Source organism: Rissa tridactyla, chromosome 1 (assembly GCF_028500815.1).
Source record: "Rissa tridactyla isolate bRisTri1 chromosome 1, bRisTri1.patW.cur.20221130, whole genome shotgun sequence".
Taxonomy (NCBI): domain Eukaryota; kingdom Metazoa; phylum Chordata; class Aves; order Charadriiformes; family Laridae; genus Rissa; species Rissa tridactyla.
The window spans coordinates 205,383,191-205,407,108 of NC_071466.1; the positions used below are offsets into that span (position 1 = coordinate 205,383,191).

General features: G+C 39.0%; 1 protein-coding gene across 3 annotated transcripts; it reads left to right on the forward strand.

The window, feature by feature from the left end:
• The first annotated feature begins 588 nt into the window (after positions 1–588).
• NAPEPLD (N-acyl phosphatidylethanolamine phospholipase D) lies at positions 589–23,120 on the forward strand. Of its 3 annotated transcripts, XM_054209393.1 has the most exons (6): positions 842–947; positions 5,066–5,117; positions 12,216–12,528; positions 18,660–19,306; positions 20,366–20,480; positions 21,996–23,120. In XM_054209393.1, the coding sequence occupies exons 3-6, from the start codon at positions 12,232–12,234 to the stop codon at positions 22,119–22,121; spliced, it is 1,185 nt and encodes a 394-aa protein (XP_054065368.1). In that variant the 5' UTR covers positions 842–947; positions 5,066–5,117; positions 12,216–12,231; the 3' UTR covers positions 22,122–23,120. The 3 variants fall into 3 exon arrangements, with proteins under 3 accessions (XP_054065357.1, XP_054065368.1, XP_054065378.1); XM_054209382.1 differs by lacking the exon at positions 5,066–5,117 and having other exon boundaries at positions 589–947; XM_054209403.1 differs by lacking the exons at positions 842–947; positions 5,066–5,117 and adding an exon at positions 1,260–1,486.
• The last annotated feature ends 798 nt before the right edge of the window (positions 23,121–23,918 follow it).

Consider the following 23,918-nt stretch of genomic DNA (forward strand, 5'->3'; position numbering starts at 1 on the left):
CATAGTCTTAGATTTCATATTGCTGCTATATATAATATTTTTTTTCATATTACAGCCACGTAGCTTTGTGCTTTACCTTTTATTGCATCATGTACTTAAAGAAGTAAGGAAAGATTAAAAAAATACATACTTCTGAGAACCTAATTTCTCTGAACTGGGTGCCTCAAAATCCTTCACGCCCCAACCCATTGGCTGGAGTCATGGGTGAATTACTCACAGGAGTAAACAGGGGATGGTAGGAATCCAGCACGTGAGGAAACTCGGGCATGAGTTTTAACTTCCTAACGTTGGGAAATGACCATGGCGACACAGGGCCCTGCGAGGCGGGCCGCACCGTGGGCAGCCATGCATGGCTTCACCCGCGCATTGCACCTCCCGTGAGGGCCGGTACCTGATGGCGATGGTGGCACCGCTTCAGGTTCCTGAGAAAACTCAACTCTAGGAAACTTTTCGGCACAGCACCGGGTAGTCAGGGCATGCTCTCAGTCCCCTGCGGGACTGTGGCCAACGCTTGCCAACTACGGGAGCCGGACAGGTGCAGAACCAAGTCCTTCCCCCAGGGCCCACCAACCGTCGGGCCTCCAGCGGCACGGATGTGCTGCCAGCCCTGGCGCTGCCCCGCCGTGGCTGCGGGCCCGGGGAGGTCCGGCCGCCAAGACTCCCTCAGCGCGGGCCCCCCCGCCGCCATTTTGCTCCCGCGCCGCCAGCCCAGCCCCGCGCTCGGCGGGGCCCCGCCGCGCCATGATGAGGAGCAGGGCGCTGTGGAGCTGCTGCCTGCAGCTGGCCGCGCTGCCCTCGGCGGCCGGCTGGTCGGGTGGGAGGCCGCAGCCGTTCAACGGCTCCTGCTGGAGAGCGGCGGAGCCGCCGCGCAGGGGGTGGAGCGGCACCATGGAGGAGGAGGAGGAGGAGGACGAGACTCCTCAGGGGCGGCAGCAGCAGCCCGGGAGGTGAGCGGCTCTCCGGGGGCGGGGGTCGCTGCCCCCCGCGCCTTCCTGTGGGCAGGGAGGGACGGAGCCGAGCCGAGCGGCGGTGCCTGTCCGGAGGAGAGGCACCTGCCCGACCCGCCGGCTCTGAGGGCGGCCAGGGGCAGGGCAGCTGGGGCAGTGGCAGCCGGGGCAGCGCCGCGCACCTGCTCCGAGCGGGGCTCGATAGACGGTACCGAGGTCCCGCCGGGTGAGTGTGGCGGGGGGGGACCGGGCTGGGCGGCGGCAGGGAGAGAGCTCGGAAAAGTTAGGGGCGGGCGAGGTGGCTGGGGCTGCCCGGCCCCGGAGGAGCGGCGCCGGAGGAGCTGCCCCAGCCGGCGGTCCCCTGCGCTGCCCCGGCCCCTGTGGTGGCTGCCGGCGGGGGGTTGGTGACAAACCGCCACCAGCGCCTGCTGCAGACGCGCTTGGGACGGGGACATCCCTTCGCACCGGGAGAAGGAATTCCTGCAGGAAAAAAGTCCTGCCCCCGCCGCGGCGGGGCTGCCGTTTGCCGGGAACTGACGGTAAAACGCTGCGGTGGCCCTCAGAGAAACAGCTTATGTAATCGCCTCCAAAAAATGCCCTTGATGGAATTGACGGTTTAGTGAGTGTTTTCCTTTGAAGAGGAGACAGGAACAGATGCTTATCGCCAGCGTTTTTTCTGCGTTCTGTAGCGCAAAGTGGAAGATATTAACGAAGTAGTTTAACGTAATTAGTTCAGTCAAATAATCTCAATGATCGGCAATTATCTCTAGTAAGGATTTAGGGAAAGTATTTGCTGAACGTCTCGACGGCATGCAGCTAAGTTCATGTCAAACTTCAGCAGAAATGTTTTTTTCCTAGTGATGATTATGATTTCTTACTCTTCTATTCGCTAGAAGGAGATTATAAAGCAAGTTTTTAGTTTTAAAGGAAAGTACTATTTGTACTTGTTTTTTCTTTATTTTTCAAACAAGATCGACTAAAGTGACATAAAAAATTGAAGGTAGTGACAGGATAATTACTTCTCTTTTCTGGAAAAAGACACTTGAAAATAGTCCCGTGGGTTTTATTTAATTATTTTTTTAATTCATAGTAGCTGCTTTTATCATTTAATAAAATAGGAAGCCTGATTCATTTATGGGTAAAACTTTCAGGAATGCAACAAGGAGAAGTAAGACTTTTATCTTATTAATGCAAGACTTATTGCAACAGTTGCTTTAGAAATGCCCAAAATGACCTAAAATTGAAATGACTATTATAAAAAGGTAATCGTAACTTTGAATACCTTGAGACTGGAAAACCCTACTTGATCCACTTGCTATGATGGAGAGGACACGTTCAAGAGAGGAGGAAGTAAGGGATGACAGTGAAACTCTTCCAATACAAGTAACAGTTAATTTGGCTTCAGCTTGGCCCAAATCAGAAGAGATCAGCCTTTTTTAAAAGGAAACAAATCATTATTATTATTATTTTCTGCACTTGTATTAACTAAGTAGATTTGAGGAATTACCTCAGCAGAATTCTGCTGTTTCCTCAGCCTTTATAAGCTCAAGATTGAACCAAAACTGCTAATTCTCCATTCAGAAATAGCTTTTAAATTCCTTTCTGCAAATGGCAAGGCAATTGTTTCGTCTGTGATGAGAAGAATGGAAATGCTGCCGTATTAATTAGTGTCTTTATATGTAATACCTGCTGTGAAATTGTCTTTTTTCCTTTGGTCACATCTGTAAATCCCTTCCTGATCTCACTAATATTTTTTTCATTCAGTTGCTGCAAGCGTGTAGCTTGCAGTATGCTGGCTAGCACTGTATTCAGGGTCCTACTTCTAATACGCTCAGAGCCAGGACCATGGTAAATCATTTGGTCATCTTGTGTCTAAATGCAGCTTTAAGTAAAAAGCATTTTTCTGTAAACCAGATGTTGCATTTGGGTTGAATATTCTTAGAAAATCTGGGAAAGAAGTTGCGTGCTATTTACTGTTTGCATGTAATATCTTAGTATTTAGCAGCTGTATAAAGAAGGGATGCTTTGGGTTTGAATAGCATACAACTGCACCTGAGCAAATAAACCGTGCAAAACTGTTCAGCAAGGAGAATTGGGCATTACCAAGTGATACTATGAAAACACCTTGCTGCCATTGTGTCCCTACTGTGAAAAACAAGGTTTAATAAGATGTTGCATGAGTGAAAAGTCTAGTTGTAAGAATGTATATCAAGATGTATATCAAGATATTTTTCTTGTGTAAGACCTGTTACCATGGTAGGAGCTGGTAGTGCTACTGTCTGCTGAGTAAGGCTTGTGATAAGATTTCAGTTTTTATTGCTTATAATGTTTGGAAATAGTTTCAGTTGTTTAGGCTGAAATATCCCATGCTGTGGACTGGTTTTTGAGGGAGTGTTTCAGTCAGGTTCAGCTGTTGTGATAATGACGTTGTGGCAGTAACAAGTTGTTTACGTGTGTTTAAATGAAACACTTTGTCCCCTTAAAACACCTACATATTTAGGATGGTGCCTTGAAAATTAGTAGATGGCTCACATTTGTGTTGGAAATGTGCCTCGACTCTTCCATAAGGGAAAAAAAACAACAAACCAAACTACTTTAATATTAACACTTTTGTTGTTGACTAACAACCAAAACACTTTGCATTTCATTTAGAGCACATGAAGAGACATCATAATCGGGAGTTGTGGGAATAGAGGAGAAGGCTGGTTATATATGGGAAAAAGGTCTGTCAAGAAAAATGTTAACATGTTGTGATGTTTCCGGTTTCATTGGGTATTTGTGTTTTGCTGTGTCTGGTGTTCTACCACTTAAAATTTCTTTTAATGGCTCTGTTTCAGTTTCAGCTGTGGCCAGTTACAGAACCATAAGGGTGCTGTATCACATACGCTTTCTGGTTTCCCAGTGTGAAGTTCTGGAGATCCAAAACTTTTATATTTGGAAAGGGTGACGACCTTCTAGCTTAACTCCTGTGAAAGGTGGTCTTTGAACAGTTGCATACAAGAAAAAAAATATTTTTCAACAAAGAAAATTTTCTAATTTCCTTTTCTGAACTGACCTGGAAATGTTTTCTTTGGATTTTGGTAAATTTGTAGTTAAATATTACAAACAGCTCTATAAAATCCATATATCTATAGGGTGTGTGTTTATACATACACAGACAGAGGGAGAGAGAATGTTGTTGGGACAAGCAAAAGTTGAGCTTGTGTTGAAATGTAAGTAGATTTAGAAAGAATTTAGGGAAATATTTTTATATTGCAGAGAAATGACATTGGGTCCTATGTGCTTGGACTTTGAACTGAAGAGAGGGAATCAAATAGACAAGCATTTAAATATGTATATAAACAAAATTGTATGACTGTGTATTAACTTAAAAATAAATCTAGTTTAGTGCTTGGGCGTTGCTGCACTTCCTGGACAACTGAGGTTTTATGGGGTTTTAAAGGATTCTTCTCAGTGTGAGTCTAGAGAAAGTTTGCATAGGAGTTTGTTCCTTTCCGGCATGGAGAGAAAAAGAAAATTAAAAGCCTTAGTAAATGAGGTGGAGATAGCAATTTTGCAGTTGCAGACATAAAAGTGCCAGAGTTGATTATAAATTCACTGCTTCAGATACTGCTTTGCCATGTGGACCCTATGGATCAAGGTTTTAACGTGATTTCTATTCACTTTTATGGAAACAGTTCTTGCTTTGCCATTATGGCCATGTACTGCAAATGAAATCAGATTTCTACCATAGTATGTTCAAGTGAAGCCTTAGTTTCATTGTGTGTAGTAGTGTTTATTTTTAGTCATATCTAATTGATGTGAGATGTTAGATTGTAAACCTTTACCCTTGTGATGGAGTGCAAGCTTGTAATATTTTAAAACCTCATTTTAGTTAAGAAAACCTGTGCTAGCAACTTCAGCATTATATAATACCTTAAAATACTAAACCCAAGATGCACAGTCAGTTAATGTGTGGGAGTGGCTAAAGTGTGTTTGTAACTGCTAATCTTTACAGTTTGGTTGTTTTTTCTAACAGTAAACCCCATCCTGGAAAGGTTTGCCTCTGTTATTATCTGTAGTTACATCAGTAGACCAACTGAAACTAATGAACTACTTGTTTGCATAAATACTTACAGGAGTGGAGCTGGTGCCAGAACACTAAAGCTGGGGTCCAGATTCTGTAGCTGGGTTGGTACAAGTTTCATGTTTGCTCTTCTGGAAAAGCTTTATTGAAATTCTGTGCAAGTGTGAAGGGCCATGCATGGAGATTATCATTGCTTTTGGAATGCATGGTTTATCTGCCCAGCTGTTGGCATGTGCTATCTTCTCTTATTTTTCTGTTGATTTTAAAAATTGTCTGCATTTGATTTGTGATCTGGTTGTTGTCTTGTGTACCATAACACAGCTGTAACGCACAAACCTTGCTTCTGTATGTTGTCAGCCTGAGTCCTGCAGAGCAGGTAAGAAAACTTTCATTAGAGCTCCTGTGTTTTCAACGTTCTTCCCTATACATTAAGTAGTCATATGAAATTAGTTATTTAGGGAGAGCAAAGTAAAGCTCTTTCTGTTCTGGTGTAGGGAAAATTGACTCCTCCTTTCCTTTGGTGATCGCTTCAGCAATAGCACAGAATTACACAGCTCTTGTGCTTAATCATAATGATAGTCTAGGCTGCTCTTTTAAATGTGATGGCAGCATGCCAAATTTTGGATACTTTGATTCAAGACTGCAGTAAAAGTGGAAGGTAGAGAGCGAAATAACTTAATTTTAATAGGCCTGCATAGCTAAGGATACTGGTTACTGGGTCTGTCATCTCTGTTAATATGCGCGGCCCCTATGGACTGCTACCGTCATAACAGGGATCATAACCTAAACGGAATGTGCACACAACAGAAATCTTCTATAGTATTAAATACAGTTCATAAACATGTTTGGGGATTACAAAGTGCTCATATTGGACAGGGACAGTAAGCTGTGGCACCTGGAAACAAAGGGAAAATAGTTATGTATTGTCCCAGTTTCAGGAAGAGGCATCTTTATGCAGTTGATACAATGCTGATCAGATTTAACCCAGGGTTGAGAAATAACTGGCTCCAGGTACTACTGATAGACCTGACTCCAAAGCCTATTTACATTGGTATCCAGAGGCATATAAGGGTGTAGCTGATAGGCACTCCTAACTGCTATGAATAACTTTCTGTTGGTTTAGTTCCCCTAATGAATGTCAGAGAAGTAGAGGTCGGAATGTGTTGTAACGGGAGTGGGCTGCCTTTTGTGTGGTAGGTAACTACTGAATTTGTTTAGTTATAATATGAAACATCACTGTCGGAGGAGGCAGCCAGAGAGTTTAAGCAGCATCAGTACTAAATGCGAAAGAAACTTTGGATAGGGAATAAATTGAAAATTGAATATATTAAGGGTAGGGATAATTGTTAACCTAACTTTGTGGTGTATGTAACTGAGCTACTCTGAGTGAATTCTACATGGAGGGTATTTAATGAATTAGGTTTGGTTTCATTGGTTTTTTTTTTTTAATAGCAGCACTGACGTTACTATCTTTTGTTTACAACAGTATATTCCTCTTCTCACCCTTCCCTCTCCTGGCCAGTTTGTTGGTATAAACACTTGCATGGTTACATAGTGATGCAGGTAAAAATGAAGTCCTTCTCTAGAAGATGGGAAGGTAAGAAGTGACTATCAGCTAGATCAGTTTCTTGAACTAATTCACCATGTGGACACAAATGTTTGCTTTGGCAAGCCTGGGGGAAGAAATGGATTGGCTCATGGTGGTGGCTGCTTAAGTAATACAGCTGTTGTAAGAATATGCCTAACAACAGATGACTATGGATAGATGCTTCACGTTTGTTTTATTTGTAACTAATTTTTTTTCCCCTCTGTTTTCACTAAATAAAACTTTGCTTTGTTTTGCTGTTGATCCTCAAAACTAGATAAGAATGGTAAAGGATTCATCCTAATTCTATGAGGTTGTTTATGGAAAGAGCTATTTCTGTTATCAATTCAGTTATTCATCTTTCTTCAACAGTACGCAAGATCACTGTAGAGTCAGCATACTTACAGTTCTGTTGAGAACAGAGAAGAACTGGTCTGGCAGCCGATAGCTGTGGTATGAAATGGGTACATCCAAGAATGGAAAAAGGCTGTACTAGCATAGATTTTTTGCTTTGTGGATGTTTGGAAAATACGGAAACAGGCCATCACACAGAATCCCAAGATGGCTGTTAAAATTTCTGCAATGCTTGTTCTTGCCTGCAACTTTTAATGGGAAATCTCAAATAATAAAAGTGTTTATAGATCAGCTAGTTGCAATCTTGAGAGATCTTTGTGTGAAATCCTAAGACCAAGAGTGTCTGGAATAATTGCTGTTGCAACTGCTGTTGCAGACATAAAAAAATATGTATAGTGAAAGAAAACTTCCAAGTTGCATAGCAGTATATGGTTTGCAGAAAGCTCAGGTTCTTGCTTTGATAAGTCTACAGTGGTATGATGAACAGCCTGAAGTACCGCACAATAGAAGTTTAAATGCATTCAGAATTTTCCAGTCTCAAACTGTTCACTAATTAAAGCAGACAATTTCAGACCTGAAGTAAAAATAAAAGCACAGACAAAACTTAGCTGGCAGTTGTTTGATAGTTGGGTGTGCGGGAGCCTTTTTTCGAAAAAATATTTGCTCCCTAGTGTTTGCGAATTCCTTACCTTTTAGCTGATATCCTTTTTTCTTTTTTTTTTCAGTTTCAAGCCAAAAAGTGTGCTGTTTGCAGTCCTAAAAAACCATGTATGTTGAAATAAAATTTCTGAGTTTTGTAGCATTATATGGCTTGCAGAAAGCTCAGATTCTTGCTCTGGTAAGGTTACAGTGGTGTGATGAAGCACAAACCAAAAGAGTTTGCTAGGAATTGTGTGCTGTCCCTTTTAGGTGATGTGTAGTGCAGCCCAGTTCTGCATGTAGTCTATAGAGAGAGACAGTGATTAGAAATTAACTGAACTTGTTGCTCCAAAACCAGAGAAAATTAAGGCAATTTGGAAAGCTATGGAATGTTTGCAAAGCAAGTGTAAAGTTTTGTGGATGTTGTTGGGTTCCAGTAAACAATTGCTTCATAGTAACTCTTTCTTAAACTTTCTGGCTTAGGGATTTGTTAAGTAAGGACCACGTTTCTGTGTAGAAAAGAAGGATAAATTGGTTCTGGCAGACTTCACAGTTAGTAGTGTGTCTGTGCATGAACGTATGCTTAGTAGGGGGAACTACATCCATTTCAGTTATGGAGTAGTGGATGTTAGAGGAGACCGAGTGGAAAAGGTGAAGACTCACAGAATAGATTTTACGTTGGTGCATTTCTTCTTCAAATAAAGTTAAAATTATTTGGCTTGAAGCTCTACTGTGTTTAAAAGACCATTTAAAAAGAAAAATTTTAATATCAGAGTGCTGCTTGTAATGTTAATGTATCCTGTTTCCAACCTTCTTTTGGAACAGAAAGAGAAAGCATTAAAATGTTTAGTTAAACTTTTAATTATTTTCCTAAATAAACAGAAGACTCAAAGCCAAAATAGTAGTATCCAAGTTTTCACTTACGTAAGCAATGCTAAAATAAACAATTGACCCCAAACCTGTTGTCTAAGGGCTATATCCCGTTTATAGGTGTAAGCCTGTTTACTGGGACATAAAACATGGGTTTTCTGTGCCATGTCCTGCCTGATCTAAAACTTCTCTCTTGCTTTGTGGATTACTAGAGGACCCTTAGCATTTGGTGCTGGAATAACAGTTACGTTAGATTTCATCTTATTCATCAGACAGTGGTGTTCTTCCCCTCTGTCTAGAGTACCTTCTGGCCTCATGGATTTGGGATGACTAATGGTCTCCTTTAGTAGTTTCTATGTCTTGGTCCATTTCCTGTTCAGTTGAAACAGTAAAGCATCTCTGAGCACAGAGAGGGTGGTTGTGTTGCATCTTGCCAGAGTCCCTCTTACAAATGGTGGCAATCTGCTTGCCCTTCTTTGGGGGTAAGTCACCTCATCCTGAAGGATGAGTTCCATCTGTTAAGAAAACAGTTTATTACTTGTCAGTAGAATAGTACTTTTCCTCTGTGTTTAAAAGTGTGAAAAATAGAAGATTTCTTGTGGAACCTTACAGTAACAAATATTCACCAAGGATGTGACCGCTTCCCCCTGCCCCTCCCAAGTGAGCACAACTCTACTCCAGTTTTATTTTGGTGCCTGTATTGCTCATAATTTGGCTGGCAATCCAGTGCTTAAATTTATTTCTCAAGTGCCAAACTATTATTTTTTTGAGGGGAAGAATTCAGGAAAGCTGGACGAAAAATCAGCTCATTTCTGATTGTGTATTTTCTAATATTTAAAATATACCTGCCGAATCTCCTTGTCTGTAGAGGCTTTTTTTTGCAAAAGGATAAGAATCTCCATGGACTAATAACCAGCTGAGTTTTATTTTAAGCTAATGATTCCTGGCTTTCGAGAAATGATCATCTACCTCTTTTTTTTTTTAATTAGAAAAATTAGATTTCTTTTACTGTATTCCATTAATATTCTAGGATATATTTTGCCAGTTTAAATGAAACGGAAATGAACTGGCAAGATTGATACTTCAAAGGAATCTACATTTCATCAGGAATACTTTGTCAGTTAATTGTTTGTAAATGTGTCCCTTTCTTATGCATGTAAAAGGGTTTAAAGTATTCTGTGAGCACTGAGGTCTTTTATCCCTTCAGTTGCTTATGGAATACTAATGAAAGTAATGTATGTGCATCATGTGGAAAATATGTTGGCAGACAGATACCTGCAGTGCCTTAAAAGTTTTGGCATTGTCTTTGTTTAATCAGCATAGTTGATCCCTACTTCCCCCAGAGGTTTATACTTTCAGAATAAGATCAAAGGTTTATATGAAAATTTAAGCAAAAGTAGAATTCGCCTATTTTAGAGATGAATGAATAGATAAACAGAAGCTTAAAAATAAAACCTTAGGCACTACAGTCTCTAATATAAAATGTCTTGTAGGAACAATAATTACAGTAGTTATATATATTTAAAAATAAGACATCTGAGATGTTAGCAGAAGAATTTCCTGGAATTAAGTACCTATCTGATTAAACTTTTGTGATTTGTTTTCATGATGCTTTCTAGAAGAGTAGATGTTTTATGCTGTGTCTGCGTGCTTTGCTAAATTAATAAGCTGACTTGGCATTGAAAATGCTCTTTGAGGAATGCCAAAAAAAACCCCCAAAGCTCTTAAGTTAAAGTAACAGTTAAAATATCCATTGACATTTTTGGAGTATTCTGTCTGTCTTTTTGTGGCACTGATTCTTTTTGTTACCATTTATGTCTACTTAAAATGGTATAGAGCAAGTTGGGTGGCTGTTCCCGTTGAAGGCTGATTACAGTAAAGGTTTAGTGGAATAGAGAAAAAAGCCCAGGAGTACCAACGATTAAATTAAAAGTATGATGCAGATGTGGTAGCTTATTGCTAAATAGAAAATACATAAATGGAGTGCTTTTAGTAAAACCATGAGGAAACTAGAGTAAAAAGCAATTATATTTAGACAAGATTATGACCAAAATTCTATCAGTGATGTTTTCTGAGCATTGTTCTTGCTTCTTTATCAGAAGTGAAATTTGATGTGTTAATATTTTATCTCTACTGTATGGCAAAATAATGGTTATTTTGTTAGGAAAATTTCACAATATTTATCAATTGTCATATCTTTGCAACTGACACCATACTTTGTGTTGAGTAATGGGTTGCTGCTGAAATAGCAGGGATGGGCGCTGCATTTGCAGTTGGAGCATCACCAGTAAATACGTTTGGGTCCAGTTTGATAACACTTCTTATATGTGTGTAAATCTTATCTGTAATGTTGCAGTGACAATATATTTATTTTTTCCCTGTAATTATGAATGTATGAGGGGCACAATGAGTTACACAATTTCTAAGAAAACTTTAATACTCTTCTCTGAAAATAATTTTTGAGTGGGCTGACTTTGGTACATCAACACAGTGCTTCTCATATGAGTATACAGCTAAAGTTTGAGTATCTGAGTTAATGAAATAGTAGGTAGGCTAAAACACGTGGTGGAGAGTTTTCCAGAGGACAAACTTCACAATTTCTTATTAAAAATTATTCCTGCACCTAAGCAGTATATCATGCTGTCTGTTCATTACTGCTTACCTTCTAGTTTTTATCAGATAGAGTTTGTAAGTACCAGAAAGTTGTGCACTCTTTAAAATAGCAACGTAAAAAAACCCAAACTGTCAGAACAATAGATTTACTTCCAACTGAAATGCTGAAAGCAGATATAGAAACTGAAGCATTTAGCTTCAACTGAATTGCTTCAGCAACTCTTAAAATAAAATAGGGATATTTGTTTTTTCTACTTCGGTTATAATGAGATCAATAGGACTCCATATTTCTAAACTCTGCAACACTTTTAAGTGCAGTTTGGAATGAGAGACTCTGAGACTACTGAGATTGCAGTTCTCTAAGAAATGTGCCAGAATTGTGACTTTATAGAAATAAGCTTTTCTTAGTTATTTTTCACTTTTTTTTTTTATATTTCACAATAGAATTAAGAACAAACGTTGCAGCCATGATTTATTTGAGATGTTCCAATTTTCTGTGACCTTCCACTAGTCAGTTCAATGTGTATCAAAATTGTATTTGAAACAGTTGCTGTTATTGTAATAAGCTTTTCCTTCATTTTGGACAAAATAGGAAATAAGACCAAATGCCTTTTGTGTTCTGACTTCCTCATGTATCTGCATCTTGTTGGTAGAAATAATATGTTTATTAATGCTACATGAGACTGCTGTTCTTACTACAAAGCAAAATCACTGTATAGGCAAATCCTAAGGTATTGTGTAGTCCCAGTGTCTCTTGGACAGGTTAGCAGGATTGTATTACATCAGGCACTAAATGTCATAAGTTTCAGAAGGAACTTACTATTCTTCCAAAATGTAAATTAAGGAACCCTTCCCCCTCATGCTTGCAGTTGGTAGATAATAGTGTTAGTATCTGAAGCTGTGCATACCGGGGAGTAAAATTCTGCCTGAGCTACAAAGAGTCTACATGTCTACTTGTCACAGCATGTTTTTGAAGTCTTTTGTGTCATAGCGACTGTTTTAAAAGCATATTTTGTTGAGGAAAAAATACAGTAGATCATAAAACGAGAAGGGCACACTTGTTTCTGATGTGTGTGAGAACACTCAGTCTTATGAATGTTGATGTTAGTCCAAGAAAAGATTAATTTAAAATCTATTTTAGTTCTCCTCAAAAAGATATGGATAAGAAAACGGATGAAGAGCAGCCTTTGACTCCGGGCAACCAGTACCCTAAAGAAGCAGTGAGGAAACGTCAGAATTCGGGTCGAGGTTCCAGGGGCAGCGATTCTTCCAGGGCCTCCAGGAAAAGCTTCAGGCTGGACTACAGATTAGAAGAGGATGTAACTAAATCAAAGAGAGGCAAAGATGGGAAATTTGTCAACCCGTGGCCAACATGGAAATCGCCAACCTTGCCAAATATTTTGAAATGGTCCCTAATGGAAAAGAATAACAGCAATGTGCCATGCTCAAAGCAGGTAAATACTTGCATGTTTTGTGTTCTTAATTTAGATTGGTTTTACCTCTGCTCTAATCAATAAAATAGGACAATTTCTAACTAATACTTACTAGGCATCTTTTGAAGACTTTGATGAGTGTTGTTTTTCTGATTTTTATTATCACTTTATTCTTTTCAAAAGGTGGGCTAATACTTTCTTCTTATTTAATTTTTTTCTCCTGTTAGTTCTGTACCTTTTGATTTGTCCAGCTCAGTTTATATTCGCAAAAACAACAAAAATGGCCTCCTAGCTCAATCATAAACTACAATTACATGCTTTCCTTTTCCTGTTTCCTAAGGAAAAAATTACACCCTTTTTCCTTTTCCTTGCTTTTCCTAAGGCAATAGTTGTTGCCTTATGAAGCGTACTACTAACACCATTCATATTGGTTGAAATAGCAGTGGCATATCTCCTTTTAAAAAATTTTCCGTTTTCCAGACTGCCATTTACTACATATGTTTTATATTTTCATAAAAATCTACTAAATAGTTGCAGTCATTTACTTATGGAAGTGTGTGCAAATCTATGTTTCTCTATTTCAGTACACCATGAGAAAAAAATGCATATGTTAAAACTAACTTGAGAAAGTATTTGTAGTAAAGGATTAAAGGTACAGTGCCAGTTTACTGGGAAACACCGTTATTTGTTCTTGGTGTATGGCTTCTGCCAGGTATTATATATAAAGAAAAAGGTGGGGGAAGCAACCTCTAAGAGAAGCTTCTTTTCCATGAAGAGTAAGTAATGGATATTGGAAAGCCACAGGTTATCTTTGTAGCCACAACAAGTGCTAAGATGGCTACAGTTTTGACAGTTATGGTTACTTCTCAGTGTATTTTCTAGTGTGTTGACTGCACTTCGGAAAAGCGTGCTGAAGGGTGCATAACCAGGAAAAGCATTTTTGAACAAATAGGTGTTAATAATGCTTTTAAGCATCCAAGAAAGCATGCATAAGCTATTTATCACAGTCAGCGTTTAGCAGAGAGCTTACACTTTTCATTTGTATCTTATGTGAATTACCTGTGAAGGAAGGAATTTGATCAGCTTTATGGACAGGAAAGCCATTTTACTTTTTAACACATGATGGTCAGAGGTTTGGGGATTTCTTTGAGGTTATGTGGCACAGAACATGTTTAAGGGAGAAGTAAATCTTGGCTGTAATTGTTCTATAATAATAATAAATTGACTTCAGAAAGGAGCACAGCAAACCTATCTCAGTCTTGGGATCCCTTCTGACAATTTACTGTTTTAAATTCGGTGTCCTGCTTCTGGGCATTATCTGCACCTTGTAGTAGTAACAGTAGTTGTGCCTCAGTGTGTACAGCTTCCTAGGCAGTGTGCTGCATCATGATACTTTGGCCACATTTGTGTAAAATTCACGCCTTGGCATTTTCAATTGCCTTTGACTGCTGCCATGTTCTGTACGTGTGCAATAGGCTTTGTATCTTGCCAGCATCAGTCAGAAACCTGGTTAGTGACTGAAGTACGTAGCAGGCAGTGCTAAGGTGTACTACTGAGTGCAGAATATACAGCTGTCTGATGGCAGCGGAGAACTGCTGCACTCCCCTTTAATTTACAGATTAACCCTGCAATAAAGGATGATTACAAAGAAATGTACACTGTACCAGTTGTAAAGCTGTCTCTCTGACCCAGTTGGGATTAATTTTGGACTAATGTTATTGCTTTGCTTATGAAATTTTTTAATTAAGTGCTTGCAATTATTGAGGATCTCAGTGAAGTAAACCAGAAATAGAAAAACCTAGATAGACATCAATGCACTGCACTTCTTGAGTGCTCAGCCATTTCAATGCTTGTTCCAGCTGTGTTTGCTCCACACCTAAATCAACCTGTAAAGTGCTTCTGAGCTTGTTTAAAATCCAAACTAAGGGCTCAATCCTTTATTTAGCACTGCTAGATAGCATGTCCTTCAAGCAGACTCCCACTTCAGTTTCCACATTTGAGTGTGCCTACTGATACTCTGCTACGCTGGGCAGGTTCAGTTTATCTGTAGCAAGTGCTTTGCATATGTTAAAAAAAAAAAAAAAAAAAAAGCAGCATATTATCCAGGATATGTATATTTCACTGTGTAAAAGCTATATGTATTATAATCACGCCTTCAAAACATGCCTGTATCGTTTTCCAGAATGCATAGACTTGCATTTTCATTACAGGCTTTATTAACAACTTTTTTTATCAGTGCTGTTGGAGTATCTTTAATTGTTAGTTGTTGGATCAATGATTTAGATTGTTCTCATTTCTGTAAAATCCAGTGGTATTCCAGTATGCACTAAGCGCCAAAAATCCTAAGCTAATTAGGTAGTCTTACCAAAGCCCGTCATGTGTTTCTTCTTGCTTTGCATTAGGAAGGAAAGAAGAACATGGGAGGGGGGAAGGGGCACAGCAGGAGTAATTTTTGTATTACTCCAGTGATGAAGATAAGACAGTATTAGGCATATTTTGCTTCTGTTGGGAGCTGATCTGACATTAATGCCACGTTTCAAAGATCTATTATAATTTTTGTAGTCTTAATGTGTTTCTGGTTAGTCTGACAGAGAACAAAATGTACTATAGCAGGATAAAGGTTCCATAAGATTATGTATTTTTTTCATTCTCCTGTTGTATGAGTTTTAAGAATTTCATATGACATATACTGCCAACAGAAATTGTGCTTTAGTTTGAAATTTTATTAATTGAATAATGAGTCCTTATTGCTGTAAAAGGTAATTTTGGGGATTTTAGCGTACTTTGGTAAAATATTAAAAAAAAAAAAACACAAACCAACCAAAACACAGAAAACCCCAAACCCAAACCCCATGCATTGAGAAATCAATTTTTAGCTGTTTCCCTGTGTGATTTACTATGATAGCTCAAAATAATGCCTGATTTCTGATCTCATCCCCCAAGGAGTCACTGATTTGGATCAGATGCCGGTGTATCCCAAACCTCTAGATCTCATACAGAGTCTGTGCTTTCCAAGTTACAACGCCTTTTTGCTCTTGATTTGCCGTGAATTTTTGTTCACAGAATTTCATTTAAATAGGTTAGGATACTAGTTGTTTGAACTGTGCTACCCTTTATTTATCAATCTTCCTGTCAGTGTGTCCTTTACAAATGCCTTTTATAGTTGTTAGATTTACCTCTAAGTCAACCGTTCAAAACATTTAATAGTGTCAGTCCTAAAGCCTTTACTAGTGCAAATGTGTTGTGGTTTAACCCCAGCAGGCAGTTCAGCCCCACAGAGCTGCTCGCTCGCTGCCTCTGCAGCAGGATGGGGAAGAGAATCAGAAGGGCAAAAGTGCAAAAACTCGTGGGTTGAGACAAAGACAGTTTAATAGGTAAAACAAAAGTTGCGTGCACAAACACAGCAAAACAAGGAATTCATTCACTGCTTCCCACCAGCAGGCAGGTGTTCAGCCATCCCCAGGAAAGCAGGGCTCCATCATGCATAACTGTTACTTGGGAAGACAAACACCATCACTCCGAACATTCCCCCCTTCCTCCTCCTTCCCACAGCTTTATATACTAAGCATGACATCGCATGGTATGGAATATCCCTCTGGTGAGCTGGGGTCAGCTGTTCTGCCTGGTCCCCTCCCAGCTTCCTAGCACCCCCAGCCTCTACTGGCTTTGATGCTGTGTAAGCACTGCTCAGCAATAGCTAAAACTCTTATCCTCTGTTATCAACACTGTTTTGGTCATAAACTCAAAACATGGCACCATATTGAGGTACTAGGAAGAAAATTAATGCTATCCCAGGCCAAACCAGTACAAACTAAAGTCTCCATTAAGAATTCATTGTTCACATCTGCCAACTAGCTGGTTCTTAATCCATTTAGTACTGTTTCTTAATATTGCATGATACTAATTTAAAAAACTAGTTTGTGTCAAATGTCAGCAAAAATAAAGTGGATTAATGTAGAGTTCTCAGAATGATTTGTGGTCTACCTTTAAAGAACGTTTTCCATAAAAAATGTACTTACTGACCTAAATTGCATTATGACAATTAATTATTAAAATCCATATCTGAGTTTAATTTCCTTGATATAATCTGATTTGTTGACTTAACCACATGTAATTTGGTGGGTTTTACTAATTTCCATTTTTGAGTATTATGTTAGTTTTGTGGATCTTCCACTCTCTTAATTCACGTGTCACAATATTACACACTCTGTGGTTCACATTTCTCCTGTCAGTTGTCCCCTTGTACTTAGAATGAAATAGAGATAAGAAAGTGACATTTCTTTCTCAGAGAAGCAGCAGTTTGTCTCAGTCTAATACTCATACTTCGTCTGTTCTTGTATGAATTAAGTGATTGTATTGTACTGTATTGTATATTCAGTTTTATAAAAGGTTATCTATTTCTTGTCCCTGGAGATAGTAATGAAACTTCTTCAGCAGACATGTTTTGTCCATTAGCTCTCAGAAAAAGCAATTTCATTAATATTTCATTACTTACAGGTGGACTGCAAGGTGGGTGGTGTGTTTGTTTTTTCCCAACATATGCCCTCCAAATCAATAAAATACTGTGGAGAAAGTAACTTTCCTGAAGCTGTCAGGACTGATTTAGCAAGGGAAATCCTGGACTCCTAAACTGTCACAGCATCAGCTGGGCTTTTAAGGGAGCGGGAGGTTAGCTCTGTATAAGCTCACCAATAGCACTAATCTGCTATCCTGGACCTAGAGATTGAGAGCAGCAATCGTGATAAGGAGACTCGGATGAGGAACCAGAATTGCTGGGGCATCTGTGATTACCAGGGAGAGAAGAGTGTCGGGAGTCTGTAGAAGGTGCCTAATGTAGGAAAATTCTTCTCAAGTGATGTGAGGAGTTCAGACCAGAACTCTTTGTGAGGAGAGCCTGAGCCACACTGGTCAGGAGCCGTGACAAGATTTTTTTGTTTGGTTGTTTTTTTTAATAGGAAGACTCTTTATTACAAATAAAGCTGCATAAGCATCTCAACCAAACCGCAATGAAGAGCGTAACTCCTGTTCAAAATGAGAGAATGAGCAGTGGTTTGATGATGAGTTTTGGTAGATAGTTTACAGCCGTGGCTTCCTTTGTGCCAACTGTCCTCTTGAGGCTGCATGTAGAGTCAAATTTGGAAGCCGATTGAGCTGAAAGCTGTCTATTTTCCTCCTCTGGATTAATGTCCAGCTGGATCAGTTCTCTGACCAGTCAGATTTGCGTGGGGACTGCGTAAGCATTGAGGCTGGAACAAGAGGGCAGGTGGGGGAAGGTTTCCATAACTTTGTACACCGGAGTATGGTTTTAGGTTGACTTAAGTAACTCACAGGACTGCATCCTAAACATACACGGAGAGCACGTAGTGATTTATTCAGTAATAATTAAACTTTAATTACCTAGAAGGCTTCAATAAAACATTGCGAGAATCATAGCTAAGTGCCTAAAGGACTGTCTTAAAAAAAGAGATCTGCATTTTAGTTTGTGTTTTACGAATGTTCATTGAATTATTGGCAGGATGGAAAGAGAGAATGGTAAAAGCTAACATTAGCCAAGTGAGGTTAACCTCCACATGCTACTTCTATACATAATGGAGAGAGAGCGTCTGCTAAATGCGAATAGAACAGAGCTTTTGTGGAATGCTGTTGGGAAGGTTGCATTCTCTCTTATCCCTGGGTTTGTGACTTATTTGTGGTAGGACTTAGGGGATGCATCATTTAGTTGCACAAGTTAAATTTGAGCATTTGTTACAGTAACTGTGTGTGTATATATATATATATATACACACACTTTTCCAGGTCAGGAAGGCCAACCAATTGCAAAGCCTTTCCCGGGATGTTGTTAGCGCCTTGCAGACTCTCTCTCTCTATTAGTAGGTCTCCTGGCCTGGTGAGTTACTCTCGAGCTCTCCCTTCTATCTCTTGACAAAGAAGTGAAAACATTACAAAAACCTAAGATGAAATTAGGAGGGAAATTAGCTGGGGAAAACGGTAATTAAAAAAGCATCTGTTTTGTGTTGCGGTTCTCTGGTTGCCTAAAAATATAAGCAAAATGCAAGTCTTGACTGTAACGATTTGTGCCTTGTATGCAGTTTTTGTTCCGTGGCCAAGTACATTCTGAAATCTCTCATGCATATTGTGTTCTTTTTTGCTAGGAACTCGATAAAGAGCTTCCAGTGTTAAAACCTTACTTTGTTCAAAAGCCAGAACTTGCTGGGAAGACAGGAACTGGTATGCGAGTCACGTGGTTGGGACATGCCTCAGTTATGGTGGAAATGGATGAACTTATATTTCTTACTGACCCAATCTTCAGCCAGCGAGCATCCCCTACTCAGCTGATGGGTCCCAAGCGCTTCCGAGGACCTCCGTGCACAGTAGAGCAGCTCCCCAAAATAGACGCAGTCATGATCAGCCACACCCATTATGATCATTTGGACTACAACACTGTAACGAGTTTAAATGAACGCTTTGGGAGTGAGCTGCGCTGGTTTGTGCCTCTGGGGCTCTTGGACTGGATGCAGAGATGTGGTTGTGAGAACGTGATTGAACTGGATTGGTGGGAAGAGAACTGCGTCCCTGGTCACGATGCGGTAACTTTTGTCTTCACCCCTTCTCAACATTGGTGCAAAAGGACTGCGACAGATGATAACAAGGTTCTTTGGGGCAGCTGGTCTGTCTTGGGACCTTGGAATAGGTTTTTCTTTTCAGGAGATACTGGATACTGTGTTGCTTTTGAACAGATAGGTAAAAGGTTTGGACCTTTTGATCTTGCAGCCATCCCCATTGGAGCGTATGAGCCAAGGTATGAGAATCAAAGTTTGATCAAAGTACGTAAATGAAATTATATACTGGTGACAACAAAATACAGCCAGAAGTGAAAACTGTAGGTATACTCATATTAAGATTTTACAATAGAATATAGAGGCAAAAGAAGGAAATTGCTGAATGATAAAAAAAAGCAGGCAATCGGACAATGGAGCTGTAATGTCTAGGATAGTGGCCTGTGTATGTGTGGTGTTCTTGGGGGCGGTTATGTGTGTTTCTGCAGTCTTTCTGCAGCACAGCAAGGATGAATCAGCTGACTTTCTTCCATGAAAGATGTTGAGTAAAAAATCTGGAATTACTTGTGTGGCTCTTTCTTTTAAGTAGCATCGTATCCACGCCATCTATATGCATGCAATTTGCAGCATTTTTCTCTTTCTTCAGTCCTTACTCTGTTTTTGCAACTTATCTGGAGATAAAGATGAATCCTTTATAGAGCGTGAAAGATCTGTTTGTTTAAGCATCTGTATCCTACTTATGACAGGGTATCTAAACTTTTAGATGATAACACTCATATAATGCTGGAAGCAGAGCATATATAGGCTGGGAAAGGAAGATAGGAATCAGAATAATGTGGTAAAAATCTGGTATCTTTCAAGAATTGCTAGGTTCTCTCTTCTGCTTTACCACTTGTTCCCTTAGGCTGTCTTCTGAAGTACACATTTTTGGTGTGTGCTGCTAGCACGACGTTTTTTCAGGGATGGATTTAAATCTACAGCCTTAATGCCTCAAGGCACTAGTAATATGTCCTTACACTATTAAAAATATAGATAAGAAAAAACTCCCGACATTTGAAAAGAGGAGTGAAATACATGAAGTGCTGTTTTGTGGGTATATTGGTATATTCCAGCTTGTTGATTTTGAGTGTTCTGTATGTTGTTCAGATGTATGTCCTCCATATTTTTTTTTATCAGGTGAGCATGGTTTTTTTTGGTTTTTTTTTTTTTTTTAGATTCTTTGCAACTTACTCAATGGAAGTAAAGAAGAAATCTTGTACTGAATTAGGTGACACAAAAACATTTGCTTTGTGTTTTGGTAGGTGGTTTATGAAATACCAGCATGTGGATCCCGAAGAAGCAGTAAGAATCCATATTGACGTTCAAGCAAAGAAGTCTGTAGCAATTCACTGGGGGACCTTTGCTTTAGCAAATGAGGTAAATTTCAACACTATCCACGAGTTCAGATTTCCTGAGCATGTAGTCATTAATAAAGCTTTGTTCTTGCAGTTTAACCTAGGTATCTGTGAATGTATACTTAAAATGTAAATTTGTAGGAGTGAAAAGTTGTTATGTACTGTAGTTAAAAACAGTGCTGCAGCTAAAAACAGCACTCAGCTTTTCATAACGAGTTACATAAAATATTTCCGTGGTTAAGGTTGATTTGAAAGTACAGAGTTATTGAAACAAATGTGGAGGATTTCTGACATCCAAAAGCTGATGAACACGAAAGGTGGGGACACATATGCAATAATAAAAGTAAACTCAGCAGTGTATCACTTGGAGACAGAATTGCATGCTTGTAGGTCAATACAGTATTTATTAATCTGTCTAGTAAATAAATTTAATAGTATCTTTGATAATTGATTTATAGTTAAATACCAGCAAGAATATGAAAACCTGAGTTATTCGGAGTTGCTGATTTTTTTAATTTTTTTATTCCTCCTCCCCCACCAAGTCCCCAGTTCTAATAAGGAGGTTACCCAGGTACCTTAACAGTGACTTACTAGAGCAGGGTAAGTTTAGATTAGACATGAGGAAGAAGTTCTTTACAATGAGGGTGGTGAGACACTGGGACAGGTTGCCCAGAGAGGTGGTGGAGGCCCCACCCCTGCAGACATTCAAGGCCAGGCTTGATGAGGCTCTGAGCAACCTGATCTAGTTAAAGACGTCCCTGGTTACTGCAGGGGCGTTGGACTAGATGACCTTTAAAGGTCCTTTCCAACCCAACACATTCTATGACTTAAAATGCAGTGAAAGGGAAGTATCTACATCTACTTTGATACACCTCGTCTGGCAGCTGTTTTTCAACTTTATCTTTGCATCATCTGCACCATTTTATCTTATAATTCAGTCCTGATGCTGTTAGCTATCTTCACCTGGTAAGTCGTGTTTTCTTTAACTTGGATAAAACATTTTCTGTACACAATGCTTCTAATTAGCTGTGTCACTAGTGCCCATGGTACAAATGCTATTGTGAGTTTAGAAGCACAAAAACGTGGATGATTTCTCCCTGACAATGCCTTTTCTGAAATGTAACAAATATCATGAAGTAGCTTCAGGGCAACCTCGTTGAAGCAACACTAGTTTTTAAACAGTAAAACTGACAACTTTGTTTTACTGAACGAGAGAAAGCGCCATCTGCTGAGCTGCCAACCCTTCCTCCTCACTGTATTTCTGCTTCTAAGGGATCTAGTTCAAAATATTGAAGACAACTGAATTTTGGATGATAGGTTGTACCTTGCTAGTTACTCTACAACTGTACATCAGCATTCTTATCGTTTAAAAACTGAAAATGAAACTAAAGATTTTAATTTGACAAATATATATACCCTTCCTTTTTAGGTAACCTCTAAAATGTAAACCATTTCCTGTTTGGAGCAGTGATACTCTTTCTTTCCCCCGAATGCTGCAGTGGTATATTCTTCCCTCACGTTATCTTTATTTTTCCAGTATTACTTGGATCCTCCAGTTAAACTGAATGAAGCTCTTGAAAGATACGGCTTGAAAAAAGAAGACTTCTTTGTCTTAAACCACGGAGAATCACGGGATTTGAGTACAAATGATGGGTTTGAATAACGAAACAGCAGTTCCTTGTAAGCCTTGTTTGATTTGAACTAGTAACTTATGTTACAAAGACTAATATGATGTAGTTACAAAGTAATTTTTTGGAATGGATTGGATTTTTAGATGCCAGGTTTGTCAGTTTCAGAACTAAAACTTGCATACCAATTTCATGACAAATTTTACTAGTTATATTGTTTATAAATTTTGAGAGGTGACCTAAAAACTGGCTAATATATATGGTATTGTCTGGAAATAACTTTTAGTTTCAACTCTTATGTACACCACTGATAAATTACTGGTTTTTTAAAAAACTTCATCTTACCTACACCAGCAATAATAACCTCAGCACAGGATGTATTCTTAGAGTTAATGGCTGACTTGAATTCCTCATTGTTAGAATGTCATCTCCCACTTGTTAGTCATTAATCTTCAGATTATGCCCTGTACCTTGATAGCTTCACTGTATGTTTTGTGGGGTGGAGTCTTCCAATACAGCTGTGTTGTTAAAGCACAAGCGCAGTAAAATAGTTATGCTTCTACATTTTCATATATTGAACCACGAAAGCTGAATTTTACAATGATCTAAAGAAATGTGCCTTTTAAAGAGGGAGATAATTTAATATTGCATCACTGATGCAATATTGTAAAACTTACTGCTGGCCAGAGTATCTGCACACTTTCATTGTTTTGTCAATATTTTTAAGTTAGGCCTGAATGTGTCCACAGTAACTTTCTTGTCAAATGCAGTACATGAAATGGAAGAATCCCTTAATGGCGCTTGCCTTTGCATTGACTCAGCCTATTATTAAGGGGTTTTTGTTTGTGTTTTTTTTTTTTAAGTGAAAAGTCTTAAGCAAGGGCTGTGGTATTTTTCTCTTACAGCTTCCCTATAGTTTTAAAGTTGAATGAGAGATTACAACACTGTTCAGCATTGTAAAACTTGGCTAAATGTATCTGTATCAAATTGCCATGCTAATTTACAGAATTAAAGCCTATTGTTGCCAATAAAAAGGGTTGTTATTCTCCTTCATAATTCATTGGCAAATAATTTTTTTTTGTTCATGATTTGTTTTGGTCTATGGGATACGTGTATTTTTTTGCTCTTGCTGTGCATTACATTTTATGTTCATGCTCCATGAAGATAAATAAAAAAAAAAGACACATTATTTCCCCGCAATTTAAAGACATGAACTTCTAGCAACTAATTAAAACCAGTTAATGAGATTTCATGCTAGTAGCAAACAAGTAATCTTTTAACTGTTGACAGTTACCTTTTAAAAATTTATATTGAAAAGTCCTAGAAGTTCCTTAATACTACCACCAAGGAACAGCACAAGGAGGCAAAGATCAGTTAGTCCAAGTTCATGCTGAGGAGGGGTTCTGGAATGGAGGATTACACTTATATGCATGAAAAAGTTGCTTATATTCCTTTGGTGGAACTCATATTTGTCAAATATCAAGATTTCTGTATTTGAAAAGGTAATTCTAGTAGGGTCTAGAGGTATTCACCAGAATTTGTTCAAAACTGGTTTAAAACTCAGTCTTTCAGGGTTGATTTTGGGAGGGTATTTCAGACGAAGTCTCTATTGGACCTCGCATTTACACAACAGCTTCAATAACGATTTGGATAATATAATGCATATTGCATGTTCACAACATTGTGGAGGACACCAGGCTGCAGGATGTTTTGAGCACTTTGAAGGACATGCTTAAAATTGAAGTTGGTTTGGTGTTTTTTTTGTTTGGTTTTTTTTTTTTTTTAGTTTTCAAAATCATCAATAGACTATTCTGTAAAATTCTGTACTTCAG

Bases quoted from the DNA above. Each gene is read 5' to 3' on its own strand.
- NAPEPLD (XM_054209382.1), top strand. From the start codon at position 742: ATGATGAGGAGCAGGGCGCTGTGGAGCTGCTGCCTGCAGCTGGCCGCG. The intron at 948-12,215 runs GTGAGCGGCTCT...AATCTATTTTAG, and splicing joins CGGCAGCAGCAGCCCGGGAG to TTCTCCTCAAAAAGATATGG. The intron at 12,529-18,659 runs GTAAATACTTGC...CTTTTTTGCTAG, and splicing joins ATGTGCCATGCTCAAAGCAG to GAACTCGATAAAGAGCTTCC.